This window comes from Cetorhinus maximus, chromosome 9 (genome assembly GCF_964194155.1).
Source record: "Cetorhinus maximus chromosome 9, sCetMax3.hap1.1, whole genome shotgun sequence".
Classification (NCBI taxonomy): Eukaryota; Metazoa; Chordata; class Chondrichthyes; order Lamniformes; family Cetorhinidae; genus Cetorhinus; species Cetorhinus maximus.
This window is the reverse complement of record NC_135887.1, coordinates 10,959,528-10,978,625: the sequence shown is the minus strand read 5'-3', so window position 1 is coordinate 10,978,625 and position 19,098 is coordinate 10,959,528. Positions and strand designations below refer to the sequence as shown.

The window sequence follows — 19,098 nt, the reverse complement described above, 5'->3', positions numbered from 1 at the left end:
TAATGTCATGACCTGTGTAAATATTATGTCATGAGATAAATATCCTTGTAAATACAAAATTATAGAAAAGTTAAACCCATGATTAAATGGTGGAGCAGACTCGATGGGCCGAATGGCCTAATTTCTGCTCCTATGTCTTATGGTCTTAAAGGGGGAGGAATGTAGTAATTATAGTTTTGGGAAATGTAGGACTGTAGCTTTAAGAATAATTTTGTGTTGTAAGATCACATGATCTGTGTAAACCAATGTGTTAACAGCACGGGGAACCTCTACAGGAGAGTTCTTCTTTAGTTATGGAGTTTGATGCACATGTGTAGTTGCTGCTGCTGTCTTGTAAATAAAGTTAAATGTTTCCACTAAGAAAAGTTATCAGAAGGTCAACTCTATAACAGCCACATGCACAAATTTTAACAGAAACCACTTTTTGTGCACTGAGTATTGAAATTACATGCCCACTGACAGTGATAATGACTCATTTTTTATTTCTTAACATGAGATGCAATCTAGTATTCCAATTAGCCACATGTGACTCATGCCTAATGTACTGGGAAATGCTGTTTTAACATAGAAAAATGTCTTGAGGCCCTTTGCAGGGATGTAAAGTATAAAACAAGACACGGAGCCAAAGAGGAAATAATAGGAAGGATGAACTTGCGGTCAAAGGAGTGGTTTGAAGAATGGTGTTAAAAACAAAGAGGGAGGTGGAGAGGCAGAGGGGTTTAAGGGAGGACAGTGCAGAACATGGGGCTAAGATATCTTGAAGTATGGCTGCTAGTGATGCGGTATTGCACAGTGCTGCACAGAAGGCCATCATCAAAGAACTGGGTGGTTGTTGGAAACCCCCCTCCACCCCCCAACACGGGAGGGGGGAATGGCAGGGCATGTGTTGGAGAGGTTGTCATGGCGCTGGAAGAAGTTTCAGCAAGAAAGAGTGCTTGACCATGAATGGATTGATCATAGCAGCTACAAATAAAAGTTTAAACCTTATAAAGATATATTCTTGTTTTTAGTCAATCTCAGAATACAGAGAACCCTCCCCAACCCCACCCCACAAAACAGTTCTAATGATAACTTTATACCAATTGAAGAGAAGGGATTTTAAGACTCAGATATCCAGTAAACTTGCCCAATACACATGGGAACACCACCACCTGGAAGTTCGCCTCCAAACCACTCACCATCCTGATTGAGAAATATATTGCCATTCCTTCACTGTGGCTGGGTTAAAATCCTGGAACGCCCTCCCTAACAACACTAAGTGTACCTATACCACAGGGACTGCAGCGGTTCAAGAATGCAGCTCACCACCACCTTCACATGAGTAATAAGGGATGGGCAATAAATGCTGGCCTAGCCAGCGACACCCACATGCCTTGAATGAATGAAAAAAAGGAAGTTTTTTTCAAATTTATTCTTTCATAGGATGAAATGACGATAGTGTGAAGACCAGCATTTGATGCCCATCCCTAATTGCCCTTGAACTGAGTGGCTTGCTAGAGAGCAGTTAAGACTCAACCACATTGCTGTGGGTCAGGACATTAGTGAACCAGATGCATTTTAACAACAAATTGACAATGGTTTAATGGTTACCATTTCTAAGACAAGCTTTTCAATTTCAGATTATTAATCAAATTTAAATTCTACCAGCAGCTGTGGTGGGATTTGAACCCTTGTCCCTAGAACATTAGACTGGGCCTCTGGATTATTAGTCCAGTGACATTACCACTACACCACCATTTCTCCTTTGATACCAGTAATTAAGGACACCAACTTTTAACATCTTTATTCCTGCTTGCAGCATGCTACAATTTCTATTTCTCAATACACAATCCCAAATGATTGCATTTTAATTACATCCAGGCTAGCTGCATGTAGTAAGTACACACTTGGCACAAATCAGTTGTGCTTTAACACCACACCATACTTAGCCAGGCAGGCACATCGAAAAAACCTGCTGTTTTATGACATCACTACAATAATTAAGCAAAATAGTCAACAAAAGACCCTGAGCCATCTAAATGTTAATTGATGTATAATGTACAAATTAACTACAGATGTTTCTGGCCCTTTTGATGATCATCCCACATTTTGTTGAACTAGCTGAAGGCATGTCTCCACCAGAAATGACAACATATAATCATCAACATATTTTTCACATTTTAAGATATTACACCTATTTCCTAACAAGAACCCGCTCTACCAGTCAATAGTTGCATTACTCCTCTTTGTAATTTGCTTATTAATTGTATACAATTTCTGGTGCTCTTCAATGGCCTGCCATAATAATTGGAAAAAATAGCAAGGGCTTTGATATTTTAATTTTTATAAACTAAGACCTTGAAATAATGCAGCACAAATATCAGCTCAATGTTTTGGTCTAAATTCCTCTATTTGCTAGTTGAATGTTGATGCTTCTGCTAAAATAGCAGCAGAAAAAAAGTTCAACAAATTTCACAGCTGAAGTATTTCTCGGGCCCGATTTTTGTGTAGGTCCAGAGAAACCATGAGTTGGGCCCTTTTGAGGTTTTCAAAATGCAAGCTCACTTCCGAACCTTGTTCCTGCTATATCTTGTCTCAGTGACATGGGTGGGGAAGACTTGGGTTTTGCAAGCCACGATACAATGTGGGACAGCAGCCCTGCTCCTAACATTATTCTTATGACCCCAACCTCACCCCTCACATCCTCCTTAACCCCCTACTAACTCCCTTGCCCCTTCATATGCTTCATGCCCCCTCAAACTCCACCTCCACCCCCACCCCCCCCACCCCATGTATCATAGTCACTCACTCAGTATCCATTATGGGCAAACCTCAGGAAATCTTTGAAATGGACATTAAAAAAAAAAATAACAATCTAATGAAGTTGTTGTCCAAACACACTTCATACTGAAAAAACTCTCAATTCATAAAAGCGATTCAAAAAAATTTAAAACCTGTCAAGTGGTCAAACAAACAACTATTCATTTACCGCATCAAAAACAATTCTTAATAACAGTTAATCAAAATGTGCTGAGATGAATGGTTCTGAAGCTTTTAAAACTCAGCCAAGCATTCATAATGGGCTCAGCTGTTAAAATGAATCCCAGGAAATCTAAACAATGGAATCCATTGAAACTGAAAAAAAAAACAGGTGGCTTTTTTTTCTAAGCTATGTCAAATATCATGTCAATCAAAGCATGTTTCAAGAACAGGTACTTTTTTTTCAGATAAGGGAAGTTTTTTCCCCAATTTAAAAAGGCGCTGGGTATTTAAATCACTTCAGATTATTACACTATTAGATGCCAAGCATTGTGTTCCTCAGTTTTGAATGCAAAAGATTACTTTACTGCATTTCAGCACTTAATATGGTTAATGTAATGGTCAACTTATGTTTCAGGATGTTTCCCTGTGATGAATCACTGGAGCTAAACGCGTCTGCATTACAATGCAGCATCTAATAGTAACATCCGAAGTTGTGAAAACATTTAACACTTACTTGTTAGAATGTTCCCGATGCCTCAGCAGGCATCAGCCTGTAATCACAAACTCTCCAATGAGTTGGGCCTTTTTTTTTTAGGGACTCCAAAACCCACACCAGCACATGAAAATAGTAGTTGGGGGAGAAAATTTAAATTTCAAATAGGACTGACAGTGGCAACCCTGACTTCAGAAGAGGTGCATGTGGGGGTCACAAACCAAGGCCTTCTTGACTTGTGAAAAGGGCGCATGAAAATGGCGCTAGGTTGGGAAGGGAGAGGAAATTCCTTTTTTGCAGTCAAAAACTTTAAGATTTCAGGTTTCCCAGGCTCCATTCCCACTCCCATCAGGAGATGGACATCCGCCCCCTCATGTCGGAAAGATGCCCCAGAATACAACACAGTGCAGAGGAGAAAAACAAAATCGGCACTAAGATGGAGGAAGGGAACTGGCAGATATTTAGACTTTTTTTGGGAAAGCAGGACGGCAGAATCACGTCTAAGGTATTAGTGCATTAAAGGGCGATTTTTCCCACCATTGTGACCCAAACTTTGCCCTCTGTAAGCACATATCAGAGATTCCAGTGCAAGCCACAACCGATTTTCTGACCATTTAAAATGTAGTTGGAGAATAATCCATAGCAAGCACCAGATTTCCTCTCTGTGCTCTCAGTGGGCAAGCCATAGGTGCATAAAATGAAAAAAATACCCATGGCATTTAGACTCTTAATATTTGCATAGCATAATTTCAAGAGCTAAATGTTGGCATCGGTTATTTATTTTGCCCTCAATGGCATTATATCTTGCCACTTTTAAATTAGTCTCCTGCTCTTTTAGATGATAACAGAAATAGCATTGTTCACAATTCTACTAATATCACAAGGGCGTATGTACTAAATAGCCTTTTCATCCATCTTCAGTGCATTCAGCAAAATGGTTTTACTGTTCTCTAGCAATTTCCTCAATGTCTTGCTGAGGGCTGATTGTCATTATGTAAATTTATCTGCAGCCTGGCTGATCTGTAACATTCCAGTCCGCGGTGATCTTATGATTAACCTACATACTAATGTTAAAATTTACATGACAGATTGTCAGCAACTTAAAGCAGCCAAAGCCTAAAAATAAACTTCAGGCACTTATCTAAACATTTTATTGCAGCAATGAAATACTGTACCTCGAATGCTAATGTTTATAATACTGATTTGTAAGTCATACGACTGAGGGTACTGAATTTTTTGGGTACCAAGGGTTCTTCCAGTGGTAATATTTTAATCTTTTATTGTCATTTTTTTCTGTCATGTATATTAAGTCTGTCATCTGTTATGACCACTGAACCACTGGTCTATTTCTTAACGAATAAGTAGGGGTAAGTATTTAAGTCTGATTTTTCTATTTCCCAGTTTAATTATTCACCAATTATAATATAGATAACCTCGATCCCAAATTTCAAAGTTACATTTCAGCAAAAAAAATCTACAAGATATGTTCATGCACAACAATATGAGAAGCTGAAAAGTAAAGTTTGTCATTTAACAAGCATAGAAAACATTTAACATAAAATGCACACTCACCCTGCCTCTCCCTCCCTGACACCACATACCCCACCCTCCCTGCCACCTTCCCGCCCCACCTCCCAGCCTAACCGCAAACTACACGTTGCACATTGCACTCTGCCATGTTTCTGAACATACACCCTTCCTCCAACTGAATATACCTGACCCTCCCAGAACGACAATTTTCTATTTTTTTTTTAAGCAGCACAGGAACACCAAAGACCAATCCCACATCCACGAGTCTTTCTGCTGGATTATTATATATTATTATTATTATAATTTCCAAGGAGCATTTCCACGTTCTCTCTCTTCCCTTCATGAAATTAATAAAAAGGAGGAAAAACGAACACCAATTGCAGAAAATTTGTACCCTCCCTTCCGATTCTGAGCTTTATCTACACGCTCCTTTTTACTGTTTTTTTAACTGCAGCCCGCTCCCTCCTTCAGTCGTCCACCCCACCCCCACCCAAGCAATTGTGCAGACACCACAGCAAATAGCAGGAAAAGGCCCAGACTGGCAAATAAGAATACTGCTTCGAACTGGCCTTGTACACCTTAAAATGGAACACCAGTAAAAACTGGGAAATGAGTGTACTGGTCCAAACTGTTTTTTACCTTCTGGTAGATGGTGGTGGGGGGGGGGGGGTGCTGGTGGTGGTGTGTGTCTCTCAAAAAAATAAATGATAGGCATAGATTAAAAAAAGAGCAAGAAAGAGAAAACAGTGAGGGGTCAAAAGAAAGAAACCATATTGACTGTGGGAAAGAAGAGAAAGGCACCAATGCTCTGTAGTTGGGGACAGTGCGGAGAGAGAAATTGTTAAGCAGGGAAGAGGGCCAAAGTGAAAGATATGCACTAGCAGAGGTGGTGTTGGAAAACAAAAAGGGACAGAAACTATATTGTCGGATGAGATGCTAAAATGAATGGTTGAAAAATTGTGTTCAGCACACTCCCTACTTTTAAATACATACTTTTGGCAGGCATGGCTCCCCACTGACAGAGTGACTCATAAAATTAGCCCCTGTGTTGCAATAGTTGATAATGCTGTCAGTTGCTATAACAACTGATGCTTTCTCAATATTGAGCATGTGTGCACAAGCGAGAGATAGTTAATGCAGGCCTTAAACCTAGTATTAGAGCTTTCACAGAACTGATTTACTCTTCCAGCATAATTTATTTCAAAAAGTACAATTTTAACTTAAAGGCTGATCTGAACTGTTATGTGGTATATAAGTTACACGGTATAATTACCAACATATGGTGCAACAGGAACTCCCATGATGCTCTAGACTGGCCATTCATGACGATATCAGCCACATCTTGAATGAAATAACCTGGAAGGAACAGGTCAAAAAACCATTAATTTGTTATTTAAAAGTTATATTGGACGAGTGCTGTAACACACTTATTCAAATAGGTGGATCATGAAATAACTGAATGGTTTAAGAAAATAGATGCAAAAAAACATGTTTCCCACCCACATGTTCAGTAGGTTCACCAGCTGCTGTAGATCATAAGGCCAGGAAGCCCCGGGCTTGACCTGTGCTGAGTTAGCTCATCGGGGTGGAGTGCAGTTTGCTACAGCTGGTCTCAGTATTCCTGAGGGGGGGGAGAGGAAGGGGGTGCGGAAATGGCTAGGGTTGCTGTTCCGTATTGCTGTCCAGTGACTTTGCTTGAATTCACAACTGTAAAAACAGGATTGCCTTAGCTCCTGTTGTTGAATGATCTTCCAGTGTTCACTGTACAGGCTGATATGGGAGGAATGATCATTGTACAAGATTCACAGCCTTCTTAAAAAAAAGGAGGAAGGATTCAAATCAGAGGGGTAACAGTCAAAGTTGAAACCTCCCCAGTTTACTTAATGCACATGGATTTTAATTGTGCACTTGGCATTAGGGCTGCCCCTTGATTTTTACTATTCTGTATTCAATTACATTTGAGCCAGAGTTATAAGGAATGAACTTGCACTTGTATAGCACATGATTACCATGTCCATAGGGAGTTCACAAGTATTTCAGTACCAGTTATTTCTTTTCAAGTGCAGTGACTATTGTTTGTCAGGCAAACACAGCAGCCAATGTGCACACAGCTAGGTTCCACAAACAACGAACAGATAAGTAACTAGATTTATGGAGGAGGTGGTGGCGCACTGGTAATGACAAACAGTCCAGCTAATGCTCTGGGAACACGGGTTCAAATCCCACCAAGGTAGTTGGTGGAATTTAAGTTCAATTAACAAATCTGGAATTAAAAGCTGGTCTTAGTCAAGCAACAGCCTGACATAGTCATACTCACTGAATCCTACCTTGAAGACAATATCCCAGACACTACCATCACCATTACACTGGCAGGACAGTGCACAGTGGTATTCAGTCGGGGGGGAGTTGTGCTGTGAGTTCTCAAACTTGACTCTGGAAGCCATGAAGTCTCATGGCATCAGATCAAACATGGGCAAGGAAACCTTTGCTGATTATCACCTACCACACCTTGCACCCCCCCACCTTAGCTGATGAATCAGTACTCCTCCACAATTCCAACATCACTTGAAAGAGGCACTGAGGGTGGCAAAGGCACAGAATGTACTCTGGGTGGGAGACTTCAATGTCCATCGCCAAGAATGCTTCAGGAGCACCACTACTGACCAAGCTAGCCAAGGACATAGCTGCTAGACTGGGTCTGCAGTAGTCGGTTGAAAGAACTACTTGGCCTTATCCTCATTAATCTACTTGTTGCAGATGCATCTGTCCATCACATTATCAGTAGGAGTAACCACTGAACAGTCCTTGTGAGACAAATCCCATCTTCACATTCGTGTTGTGTGGAACTACCACCGTGCTAAATGAATAAATTTAGAACAGACAGATCTAGCAACTCAAGACTGGGCATCCATGAGATGCCACGGGCCATCAGCAGCATCAAAATTGTATTCAACCACAACCTGTAACCTCATGACCTGGCACGGCCCCCACTCTACCATTACCAGCAAGCCGGGGAATCAACCCTGGTTCAATGAAAAGTGCAGGAGGATATTCCAGGAGTAGCATCAGGCATACCTGAAAATGAGGTGTCAACCTGGTGAAGTTACTACACAAGAGTACTTGGTGTGCCAAACAGCGCAAGCAACATGTGATAGACAGAGCTAAATGATCCCCAAACCAACAGGTTGGTTCGAAGCTCTGTAGTCTTGCCACATCCAGTCATGAATGGCTGTGGATATTTAAACAATTAACTGGAGTAGGGGGCTCCACAAATATCCTCAATCTCAAATGATCGGGGAGCCTAGCACATTTGTGCAAAAGAAAAGGCTTAGTCAGAAAAGGCTTCAGTCAGAAAAACAGAGTGGATGATCCATCTTGGCTTCCTCCTGAGGTCTCCAGCATTACAGATGCCAGTCTACCGCCAATTCGATTCACTCCAAGTGATATCGAGAAACAGCCGAAGGTACTGGATACTGCAAAGGCTATGGGCTGTGACAACATTTCGGTAGATCTAGCCGCACCCCTAGCCACGCTATTCCAGTATAGCTACAACACTGGCATCTACTCAGCAATGTGGAAAATTGCCCAGGTACGTCCTGTCCACAAAAAGCAGGAAAAATCCAACCTGGCATATTACCGCCCCATCAGTTTACTCTCGATCATCAGCAAAATGATGCAAGGTGTTGTTGGCAGTTCTATCAAATAGCACTTACTCAACAATATCCTGCTCACTTACACTCAATTTGGGTTCTGCCAGGGCTACTCAGCTCCTGACCTCATTACAGCCTTGGTCAAAACATGGCAAAAAACTAAAAAAAAAAAGAGGTGAGGTGAGAGTGATTGGCCTTGACATCAAGGCAGCATTCGACTGAGTGTGGCATCAAGGAGCTCTAACAAATTTGAAATCAATGGGAATCAGAGAGAAAACTCTACACTGTTTGGAGTCATGCCTAGCACAAAGATGGTTGTGGTTGTTGGAGGTCAATCATCTCAGTCCCACGACATTGCTGCAGGGGTTCCTCAGGATTGTATCCTAGGCCCAACCATCTTCAGCTGCTTCATCAGTGACCTTCCCTCCATCATAAAGTCAGAAGTAGGGATTGTTTGCTGACGATTGCACAATAATAATCACCATTTGCAACTCCTCAGATACTTTAACAGTCCATGTCCATATTCAGCAAAACATTTTTTTTTAATTCATTCACGGGATGCGGGTGTCACTGGCTGGGCAAGCATTTATTGCCTATCCCTAATTGCTTTTGAGAAGGTGGTGGTGAGCTTCCTTCTTGAACTGCTGCAGTATCTGTGGTGTAGGTACACCCACAGTGCTGTTAGGAAGGGGGTTCCAGGATTTTGACCCAGCGAAAGTGAAGAAATGGCAATATATTTCCAAGTCAGGATGGTGAGTAGCTTGGAGGGGATCTTCCAGGTGGTATGTTCCCATGTGTCTGCTGCCCTTGTCCTTCTAGATGGTAGTGGTCGTAGATTTGAAAGGTTTTGTCTAAGGAGGCTTGGTGAGTTCCTGCAGTGCATCTTGTAGATGGTACACACCACTGCCACTATGCATGGGTAGTGGAAGGAGTGGATGTTTGTGGAAAGGGTGCCAATCAAGCGAGTTGCTTTGTCCTGGATGGTGTCAAGTTTCTCGAGTGTTGTTGGAGCTGCACTCATCCAGGCAAGTGGCGAGCATTCCATCACACTCCTGACTTGTACCTCGTAGATGGTGGACAGGCTTTGGGGAGTCAGGAGCACTGTTGACAATACCTTGCAACATTCAGGATTGGGCTGATAAGTAGCAAACAAAATTCGCACCGCACAAGTGCCAGGCAGTGACCATCTCCAACAAGAGAGAATCTAACCATGACATTCAATGGCATGACCATTGCTGAATTCCCCCACAATCCATATCCTGGGGGTAACATTGACAAGAAACTGAAGTAGACCAGCCAAATAAATACTGTGGCTACAAGAGCAGTCTGAGGCTGGGAATTCTGCAGCAAGTAACTCACCTCCTGACTCCCTAAAGCCTGTCCACCATCTACAAGGCACATGTCAGGAGTGTAATGGAATACTTTCCACCTGCCTGTACAAGTACAACTCCAACAATGCTTAAGAAGCGTGACCATCCAGGTCAAAGCAGCTTGTTTCATTGGCACCCCATCCACCGCCTTTAACATTCACTCCCTCCACCACCCATGTCTAGTGGCAGCAGTGTGTACCATCTACAAGATGCACTGCAGCAACTCACCAAGGCTCCTTTGACAGCACCTTCCAAGCTCATATCATCTACCACCCTGAAGGGCAAGGGCAGCAGATGCAGTGGAACACCACCACCTTCAGGTTTCCCTCCAAGACACTCACCATCCTATCTTAACTATATCGCTGTTCCTTCACTGTCGCTGAGGCAAAATTCTGCAGCTTCCTCCCGAACAGCGCTGTGGGTGTATCTACACCACATGGACTTCAGCGGTTCGAGAAGGAGATCTTCTCAAGGGCAACTAGGGAAGGGCAATAAACGTTGGCCTAGTCAGCACACTCACATCCTGTAAAAAACTAAAAAACTGTTTTTGGTGATGTTGGCTGAGGGAGGAACATCGTCTAAGGCATTAAGAGAAATCCCAGCTCTTTTTTTTTCAAAAAGACTAAGGAATCTCATACATCTGCTTAATTGGCAGACAGTGCCTTGGTTTAACATTTCAAATGATACAGCATTTTGGTTACTGCAGCACTCCCTCGTATTGCACCGAATTGTCAGCCAGTGTTTCCTCTGTGTTACACGGATGCACAACCATGCAGCCATCTGGAATGTACTGCGCAATGCAATAAACAAGCTGCGCACAACAAAGAAATATTAGAGGGAGCACCGGTGTTGGCTGGGTCTAGATATAGTGGGCCACGAGTATGAATATTGAGTCATAACAGCATAGGGCTTGAGTGTGATAACTCTCAGTCAAAAAAAAACTGCTAACATTAACTGTGGAGAAAAAGAAGAAGGTTTTTTGGTAAGATACTGGGGAAAAAAATTAGTGAGTCTTGTGGCATATTTCAATCATTCACGAATAACTATTTATCAAGCTTGGCAGATCTGGGAGAAACATTATCTCAGCACATACTGGGCTTTGTGGAAATGTACCTGATATTGTCATCAGTTTCCTGAGGTTATACTACACATTCTAGAGGAATGCTGAAAATGTGACTGGCTGAGGAACAGCAATGCAAACAAAAACAATGTAAAAGAAAATAGAAGATACCTGAAACATCATTCTAAAAGTGGTAGCAAACTTAGTTTGTTTTAGTCTTTGTTGGTGAGTTATGTTAGTACACCATGATGCATACTAAGCTTAAAAGTCTTCATTCATAACCTTGACCTACCAGAAGTTTCAGCCATTGGGTTGGTCTGGATCAAAGAACATTTTCAGGGTTATTAGGTATTCCTGGAGCTTTGGGCCCAGAATCTGCAAAAAATCTCCCTAGCTGCTGTGATTGCTGTAGCTCACTTGGGGGAAACACAGCCAACTGTTCCTTTGCAGGGCAGAACTCCTATTTGTCATGGACTCTCCAACAGCAGATTTCCCAGTTTCCCTCTCACCAGTACCTAGTCTGGTACTGGCTGTTCCATACGATGCTTGGGTGCTTGGCTGATTCGTAGCTCAAATTGGAAGTGCATACTCATCTGCTCTGGCCTGGCGCTAATCTCCTGTCTGTCCTGATTTATCTTGCATCACTTTTGTTGTAGGGTGGCCGAGTTGTACTATTAATGACAGGGTTGACCTGCAAACACTTCTTGGGTGGAAACTTTAAGTTTATTTACAATATACTCAGCAGCAACTACACATGTGTTTTCAACTCCAACTCGTACTCTGACTGTGGAAGTAGCCTGCACTACCTCCTATTGGTTGCTACAGATCATGTGATCTTCCTTAACAAATATTCTTAAAGGTGCATTGCACACTGAATAAAACCATAATTACTACATTCCTCCTCCTTTAACTCGGATGTACATATATTTACAAGTACACATTTTTCAATACAACATAATACTTACACTGGGTAAGGAAGTTCAGTCTTTCAGGTGGTTTCCTGATACGTGTGGAACGTTGCAGCTCTACAACTTCAGATACTTTGTCAGGAACCTCCTTTTCCAGAGTAGCCTGAACATCAGGTGCTTCGGTGGGCACTTGCAGTTCTGTGTCAACTCTTACAGGAACATCAGACATGTCAGTCCGGGGTTGAATATCCTCAACAGGAAACGCAGACCCAGTCATGATCACTGGTGGAAGCAAAACTTGGTGATTTGTCTCTCTCTTCCTTAAATGGTCCACATGTTTATGGATGACCCAGCCTTCCACCTCCACGTGGTAAGATAGAGGTCCAGGCACCACACTATTTCACCTGATAACCACTTTGGTCCTTCCCTGAAGTTCTTCATGTATGCCAGCTCTCCCACAGTAAATTTCTTCTCGCCAGTTGTATCTAACTTTCTGGCTTGCCTGACTCCTTTCCACCTTCCCCTCTAAATTCGGCGTTAAGCTCAATCTCATCCTGAGATGGCATTTCAATAATAACTCTGCAGGTGTGACACCTGTTGAGTGAGGGGTAGCGCTGTAATGAAAAAGAAAGCGTGCTAGCTTGGTTGCCAAGGAATTGCCAGTTAGCTTTTTCATGCCTGCCTTGAACATTTGAACCAATCTTTCGGCCAGTCCTTTTGAGGAACGGTGGTACAGAGCAGTTTTCACAAGAACAATACCGTTGAGACTAATGAACCATTGAAACTCAGCATTCATAAATACCATGCCGTTATCGGAAATGACTAGTTCTAGTAGTCCGTGGATGGCAAAACTCTGACATAGTTTCTTAATTGTAGTGACTGACGTTGGTGACTTCACCTCATATATGTCCAACCACTTTGAATGGGCATCAGCAATGAGCAGAAATATTGTTCCCAGGAAAGGTCCAACGTAGTCAATGTGTAACTGCACCCAGGGTCTACCTGGCCACTCCCATGGGTATAATGGAGCTGTCACTGGCAACTTTTGCAGTTGCTGGCAATGCACACAATGCTTTGCTTAACTCTCTTTTTCGCCATCCATCCCAGGCCACCATAGATAGCTGCATGCTATGGTCTTCATTCGGGAAATTCCTGGACGGGCAATGTGTAGTTCAATTAAAAGTGGCTCCCTTCCCTCTGGAGGAACTATCACTCGTGCTCCCCACAATAAGATGCCCTCCTGGCTGGATATTTCATGTCTTCTGTTGAAGTAAAGTTTCATTTCATCAGATACGGGCTCCTGTGACCAACCATGTAGTTCTTGTTCTTGTACTCGAGATAGGACTGGGTCCCAACTTGTCCAGTCTCTGATCTGTCAAGTACATAACGGCGAGGAATCTAAGAAATTTAACAGTAAAACAAGTTCCTGTGGAACTGGGACATGCTCATCATTTTCTTGTAAAGGTAAACGACTAAGAGCGTTTGCGATTTGATTGCCAGGCCTATGTTCGAAAGTGTATTTGTATGCTGCCAGAATTAAAGCCCATCATTGTATTCTTGCTGAGGCTATGGGTGGTATAGTCTTGTCCTCACTAAACAATCCTAGCAATGGTTTGTGGTCTGAAATGATTGTAAAATGGCAGCTGTGTACGTAATGGTGAAATTTCTTGACAACAATGATGACGGACAGGCCTTCTTTTTCAATCCGCGAGTGGTGAGCGTCCTTGATATGTAACCTATTGGCCGTTCTGTGCCATTGTCCATCCAATGAGAGAGCACTGCGTCCACTCCGTAGGGAGATGTGTCACATGTCAGCACCAATTCTTTCGTCTGGTCATAATGCACGAATAGATTGGATGAGTGCAACAATTGTTTCACCTTTATGAAAATTCCATTCTGGGGCGCCTCCCAAAACCAACATTGGCTCTTTTTGAATAGAGAACGCAGGCGGGCCAGCACTGTAGGCAAATTTGGTAAGAACTGCCCATAATAGTTGATCATTCCTAGGAACGATCTGACTCTGAGGCATTCTTTGGCGCAGATGCCTCTTTTACAGCTCTCACTTTCTTATCAACCGAGTGGAGGCCTGTGATTCTACCCGGTGACCCAAATAGATTAGCTCCCTCGCTTGGAACATGCACTTATCTTTTTTTAAGACACACTCCAGCTTGCAAGAAATGTTTTAAGACTTCTAAGTTTGCCAAATGCTCTTTTTCAGTGAATCCTGTCACCAATGCATCATTTAAATAGACTACAACCTGGGGCAGTCCCTGCAGTAAACTTTCCATTATTCTCTGAAAGATGGCACAGGCGGAGGAGACACCGAAAGGCAATTGTGTATATTGGTACAACCCTTTGGGGGTATTAATTGTGACAAATTCCCTGGAGGCATTATCCAACCCCAGTTGTTGATAAGCATGACTCAGGTCAAGCTTTGTGTACGTTGTCCCTCCTGCCAGCTTAGCATACAGCCTTCAAGTTTTGGAATGGGGTGCCTGTCTAGCTTAGCTATTTTATTAACCATCAGCTTGTAGTCTCCACAAATTTGGATGCTTTGGTTGGGTTTAAGGAAGGAGACTGGGCGCTGCCCATTCTGAGAACTGAATAGGTTATATAACGCCCAGTTCCTCTAGACTGTTCAGTTTACTTCTAACCTTAACTGACATTCACCATTATTCAATATCTGAAAGTATGCTCCCCAATTACTGTAGTGGAAGCTCCCATGTCCACTTCCATTCTAACAGGTTTGCCATTTACTTTCACTGTGATAAATGTTGGTTCTGTCTTTCCAACTTTCAGTTTAAACAACGAGTAAATGTCTGAATTTGTTGTTTCGGGCTCTTCTACATCATAGATTTCATTGGGCTTCTTCTTTTGTTTACAAGCGTGCTTGAATCTTTCCTTGCATTGCCTCATCGTCTGTCCATTTCTATGACAATAGTAGCATTCGATTTTTTTAAACTGCCAATCGCTAAGACTGATTGTTTCCACCTCGATTAAAATTATTCTTTGAATTCGCTGCTAAGTTATTTTTCTTTATTCTTCGGCACTTCTCGGCGGAGTCTCGCTTTTTCGCACCTCTATCGGCTGAGGTTTCCTGCCCGATGTGGAGGACGGTGCCATTTTCCGCACCCTGTATTGCTTTTGAATCTCTTACAGCGCTTTCCGTGGCCAGTGCTATCTCTAGCACCTTCTTGAAACGCAGTTTCACCTCCGATAATAATCTTTTCTGAATAGTGTCCTCATTCACACCACGCACTAACCGATCTCTGAGCGTGTCATTTAGAGTTGTACCGAACTCGCAATGTTCCGTTAGCCGCTTCATATTTGCCACGTAGCATGCAATTGTCTCGCCTGGGGCTCTATTTCATGAATTAAACCTGAACCTCTGCATCATGACTGACGGATTTGGTTGAATGTGACCCTTCACGAGATCTACCAATTCATCGAAATCTTTGAATCTGGGGCACTGGGTGCCATCAAACTTCGAATCAAGCTGTAAGTTTTGTTCCCACAAGTACTCAAGAGGATTGCCTGCCTCTTCTCTTTACCCGTAATCTCGTTCGCTTGAAAAAAGAACGTGAGGCGTTCTATGTATTGAGACCAATCATCTGTGGCATATTCAAAAGGATCAATTCTCCAAAATTGTGGCATTTTGAGAGGGAATAACTTCTTCAATTCTAATGGAGCTTGTTACTTACAATCACTGGATGATGTACAGTGCCGATTTCTTTCTAACTTGATTTCTTCTGTTCAATCCTGCTTTATCCTCTTCGCCAGTTTGTTGTAGGGTGGCCAAGTTGTGCTATTAGTGATAGAGTTGATCTGCAAACACTTCTTGGGTGGAAACATTAGGTTTATTTACAATATACTCAGCAGCAACTACACGTGTGCTTTCAACTCCAACTCTATCTCTACACTGACCATGGAGGTAGCCTGCGCTACTCTCCTATTGGTTACTACGGATCATGTGAGCTTCCTTAACAAGTATCATTCTTAAAAGGTACATTGCACACTAAATAAAACCATAATTACTACAGCTGTCCTCTTTAACTTTTCTCTCACCAACAACTTTGTTTCAAGGGATGCTCCAAATTATGGCAGGTCTGTTTCCCAAGCATGAAATAGTTTAATATGGGTGACCTGTGTGCTAGCAAGGATATTCAGAGTGGGGTTTGATTTGCACTGATTTGATGGCACTGACTCTGCTCAAAATCATGCATCTGAAAATCGAGCGTGTTGTTAATCAGACGGGTAAAGTGGGAGACCTCATAATCTGACCTGCCCAGACCAACCACTGGCAGAATCTGAGCGTGTTTATTGCCATATGAATATTTCAGATTGCCAACAAATTGAGGAAATTGAAGAGCAGACAATTTCCAGGAAATTAAGTCTGGCTGAATATTTTCCAAAACCATAATCCTGGAAGATCCAGTTAACCTATAAACTCACTATTTGATTTAGTTGTTTCTGCACAAAAAAGCTTTTCAGAACCACATTTACTGCATTTCTATATAACAAGATGCTCCTCTTGGGGAAGCAGTTTGAAGAGATGTAGGACTATTGTATGAACAAGTCTACACCACCTGCCAATGGAATGCCAAGTTCTGCTTCATCTTTTCTTCCACTTCATAGATATCTTTCCTGATCTAATCAACATTTCTATCACAATGATGGTGTCTTATTGTTTGTGAAAAGGATTTTTATGCATAGTTTGGAGTCAATGTTTACATCAAAGTGGAGGACCAGCTTCTTTTACATAAGATTTATAAGACGATTTTCAGCCCTGGCTCGGTGCTGAACTGTGGTACTTGTGGCTTAAACTTCACAGACAGCAAGTATTGTGGAGTTTCTCGAAGGACATTATATAATTCCTGCATAACATAAATTGTTTGCTTTTCACAAACAATTCCTGTTGGGGCTTTAAATGGCCAGCAGCCAACAACGGATCCCTTTTCTACCTAATTCTTCATAAACTGGGCTCTCTGTCTCAGAATGTCAGTTAAATCAATTACTTTTCATGATCTGGCACAGATGGTTTAGTTGTTAAGAGAAATGGTTTAGTCGTTAAAAGAAATGGTTTAGTTGTTAAGAGAAACGAACAGTCAAATAGAGGTTTATGGAAAAAGCATCCTCAAAACATTCAGCACCAAATGGATGATATTTGTTTCATGGTGTAGGATTTTACCGTCATATATTAAGTTACATTTGCAATATTTATTTATAAATATATGTGCAAAATTTATTTCATCCAATCCTCAAAGCTGATAATATCACCAATGATTGAAGACACATTTTCTGTACACACAGATTTACTGCTTTCACATTTTACAGGATTAAATTATGAAGCAAGATAAATTGTTAGTTTCTAATAATAAAACTTCAGGTTACCACTTCATAAAGTCAAGGACTGTGGAATGTTTATCTTTATGTCTAAACACATCAGTTCATGGCACAACTATCCTCATGACTTAACATTAATAAGGATGTTTTAGATTCTGTTTCTGAGGGAATACCCTTACGAATTGGTTTATAAGGCAACCTTAACCTCAAATCAAAGTAACTCTTTCTCCAATTACTAGGGTTCTTTTAGTTGTTGTGAAGTGGGGCAATGCTGGCAAGGCTATATTTATTGCCTATCCTTTGTTGCTTTTCAAGGATGGTTTTTTTTTTGGCTATTTGTTTGAATGAGGGTGTTAATTAGGGAATTTCAGGGTTTTGATCCAACACCAATGAAGGAACATTGGAACAAAAACAGAAAATGCTGGAGAAACTCAGTAGGTCTAACAGCACCTATGGAGAAAAAAAAAGTTAACATTTTGAGTCCTTATGACTCTTCTTCAGAGCTAAAGAGAAGTAAAATGTAATGAAATGTATACTGTTTAAAGGGGTGGGGGTGGAGCAGGTGGAGCTGGATAGAAGGCAAGTGATAGGTGGAGGCTGAATCTCTTCTGTGCCTCCATCTATCACATTTTACTTCTCTTTAGCTCTGAAGAGTCATAAATACTTGAAACATTAACTCTGTTTTTTTTTCTCCACAGATGCTGTTAGACCTGTTGAGTTTTTCAGTATTTTCTGTTTTTGTTTCAGATTTCCAGCACCCGCAGTATTTTGCTTTCATCTTAATGAAGGAATATTACCAGATTGAGAGAATTGACCCATGGAGAGAGATTGAGCAGACTAAGCCTATATTTTCTAGAATTAAGAAGAACGAAAAGCTGATCGAATTGAAACATATACAATTCTTAAGGGATTTGACAGGGTAGATACTGGCTGGATGTTTCCCCTGGTTGGAGAGTCTAGAACAAGGGGTCACAGTCTTTTTTAAATAAATTCGTTCATGGGATGTGGGGATCACTGGCTAGGCCAGCATTTATTTCCCATCCCCAATTGCCCTTGTTCAGACCACATTGCTGTAGGTCTGGAGTCACATGTAGGCCAGACCAGGTGAGGACAGCAGATTTCCTTCCCTCAAGGGCATTAGTGAACCAGATGGGTTTTTACAACAATCGTTTCATGGTTATCATCAGACTTTTAATTCCAGATTTTTATTGAATTCAAATTTTATCATCTGCCTTGGTGGGATTCAAACCCTGGTCTCCAGAGCATTACCCTGGGTCACTAGAATACCAGTCCAGTGACAATACCACTCTGCCACCGCCTCCCCCGAATAAGGGTTTGACCATTTAGGACTGAGATGACTCAGGGGGTTGTGCATCTTGGAAACTACCTACTCCAGAGCCATGGGTGCTCATTGAATATATTCAGGACAGAGATTGAGAAATATTAGGTGTTAAGGGATGTGGGGGTAGTGGTGGAATGGAGGCAGATGATCAACCATGATCTCATTGAATGACTGAGCGAGCTACTCCTGCTCCTATTTCCTATGTTCTTATATATTTCCTGCATGCTTAAGGCTCTGTTAACACAGTTTGAATGAAGTTTTACAAATAATCTAAGGAAAATCAGCTGAAACGACTCCATGATGTTTATTTGTCTTTGTGAGGTCATTCACTATAATGGTCACATGGTTACCAGAATTCATTGAGCTTCCATTACCTTCTACTAGTAACAAATTATTATGAACTCCAACCTCATAGTCCTCAACCACATACTGTCTGCTCCT

General features: G+C 41.7%; 1 protein-coding gene across 1 annotated transcript in view; it reads right to left on the bottom strand.

Annotated features, from left to right (window-relative positions):
• The window catches only part of tlcd1 (TLC domain containing 1), a 62,887-nt gene that overhangs the window by 17,977 nt on the left and 25,812 nt on the right, over positions 1 to 19,098 (bottom strand). The window contains exon 3 of the mRNA XM_078548029.1: positions 6,258 to 6,340. Coding sequence (XP_078404155.1) covers positions 6,258 to 6,340 — 83 coding nt within the window. The remainder of the gene's footprint in view (positions 1 to 6,257; positions 6,341 to 19,098) is intronic.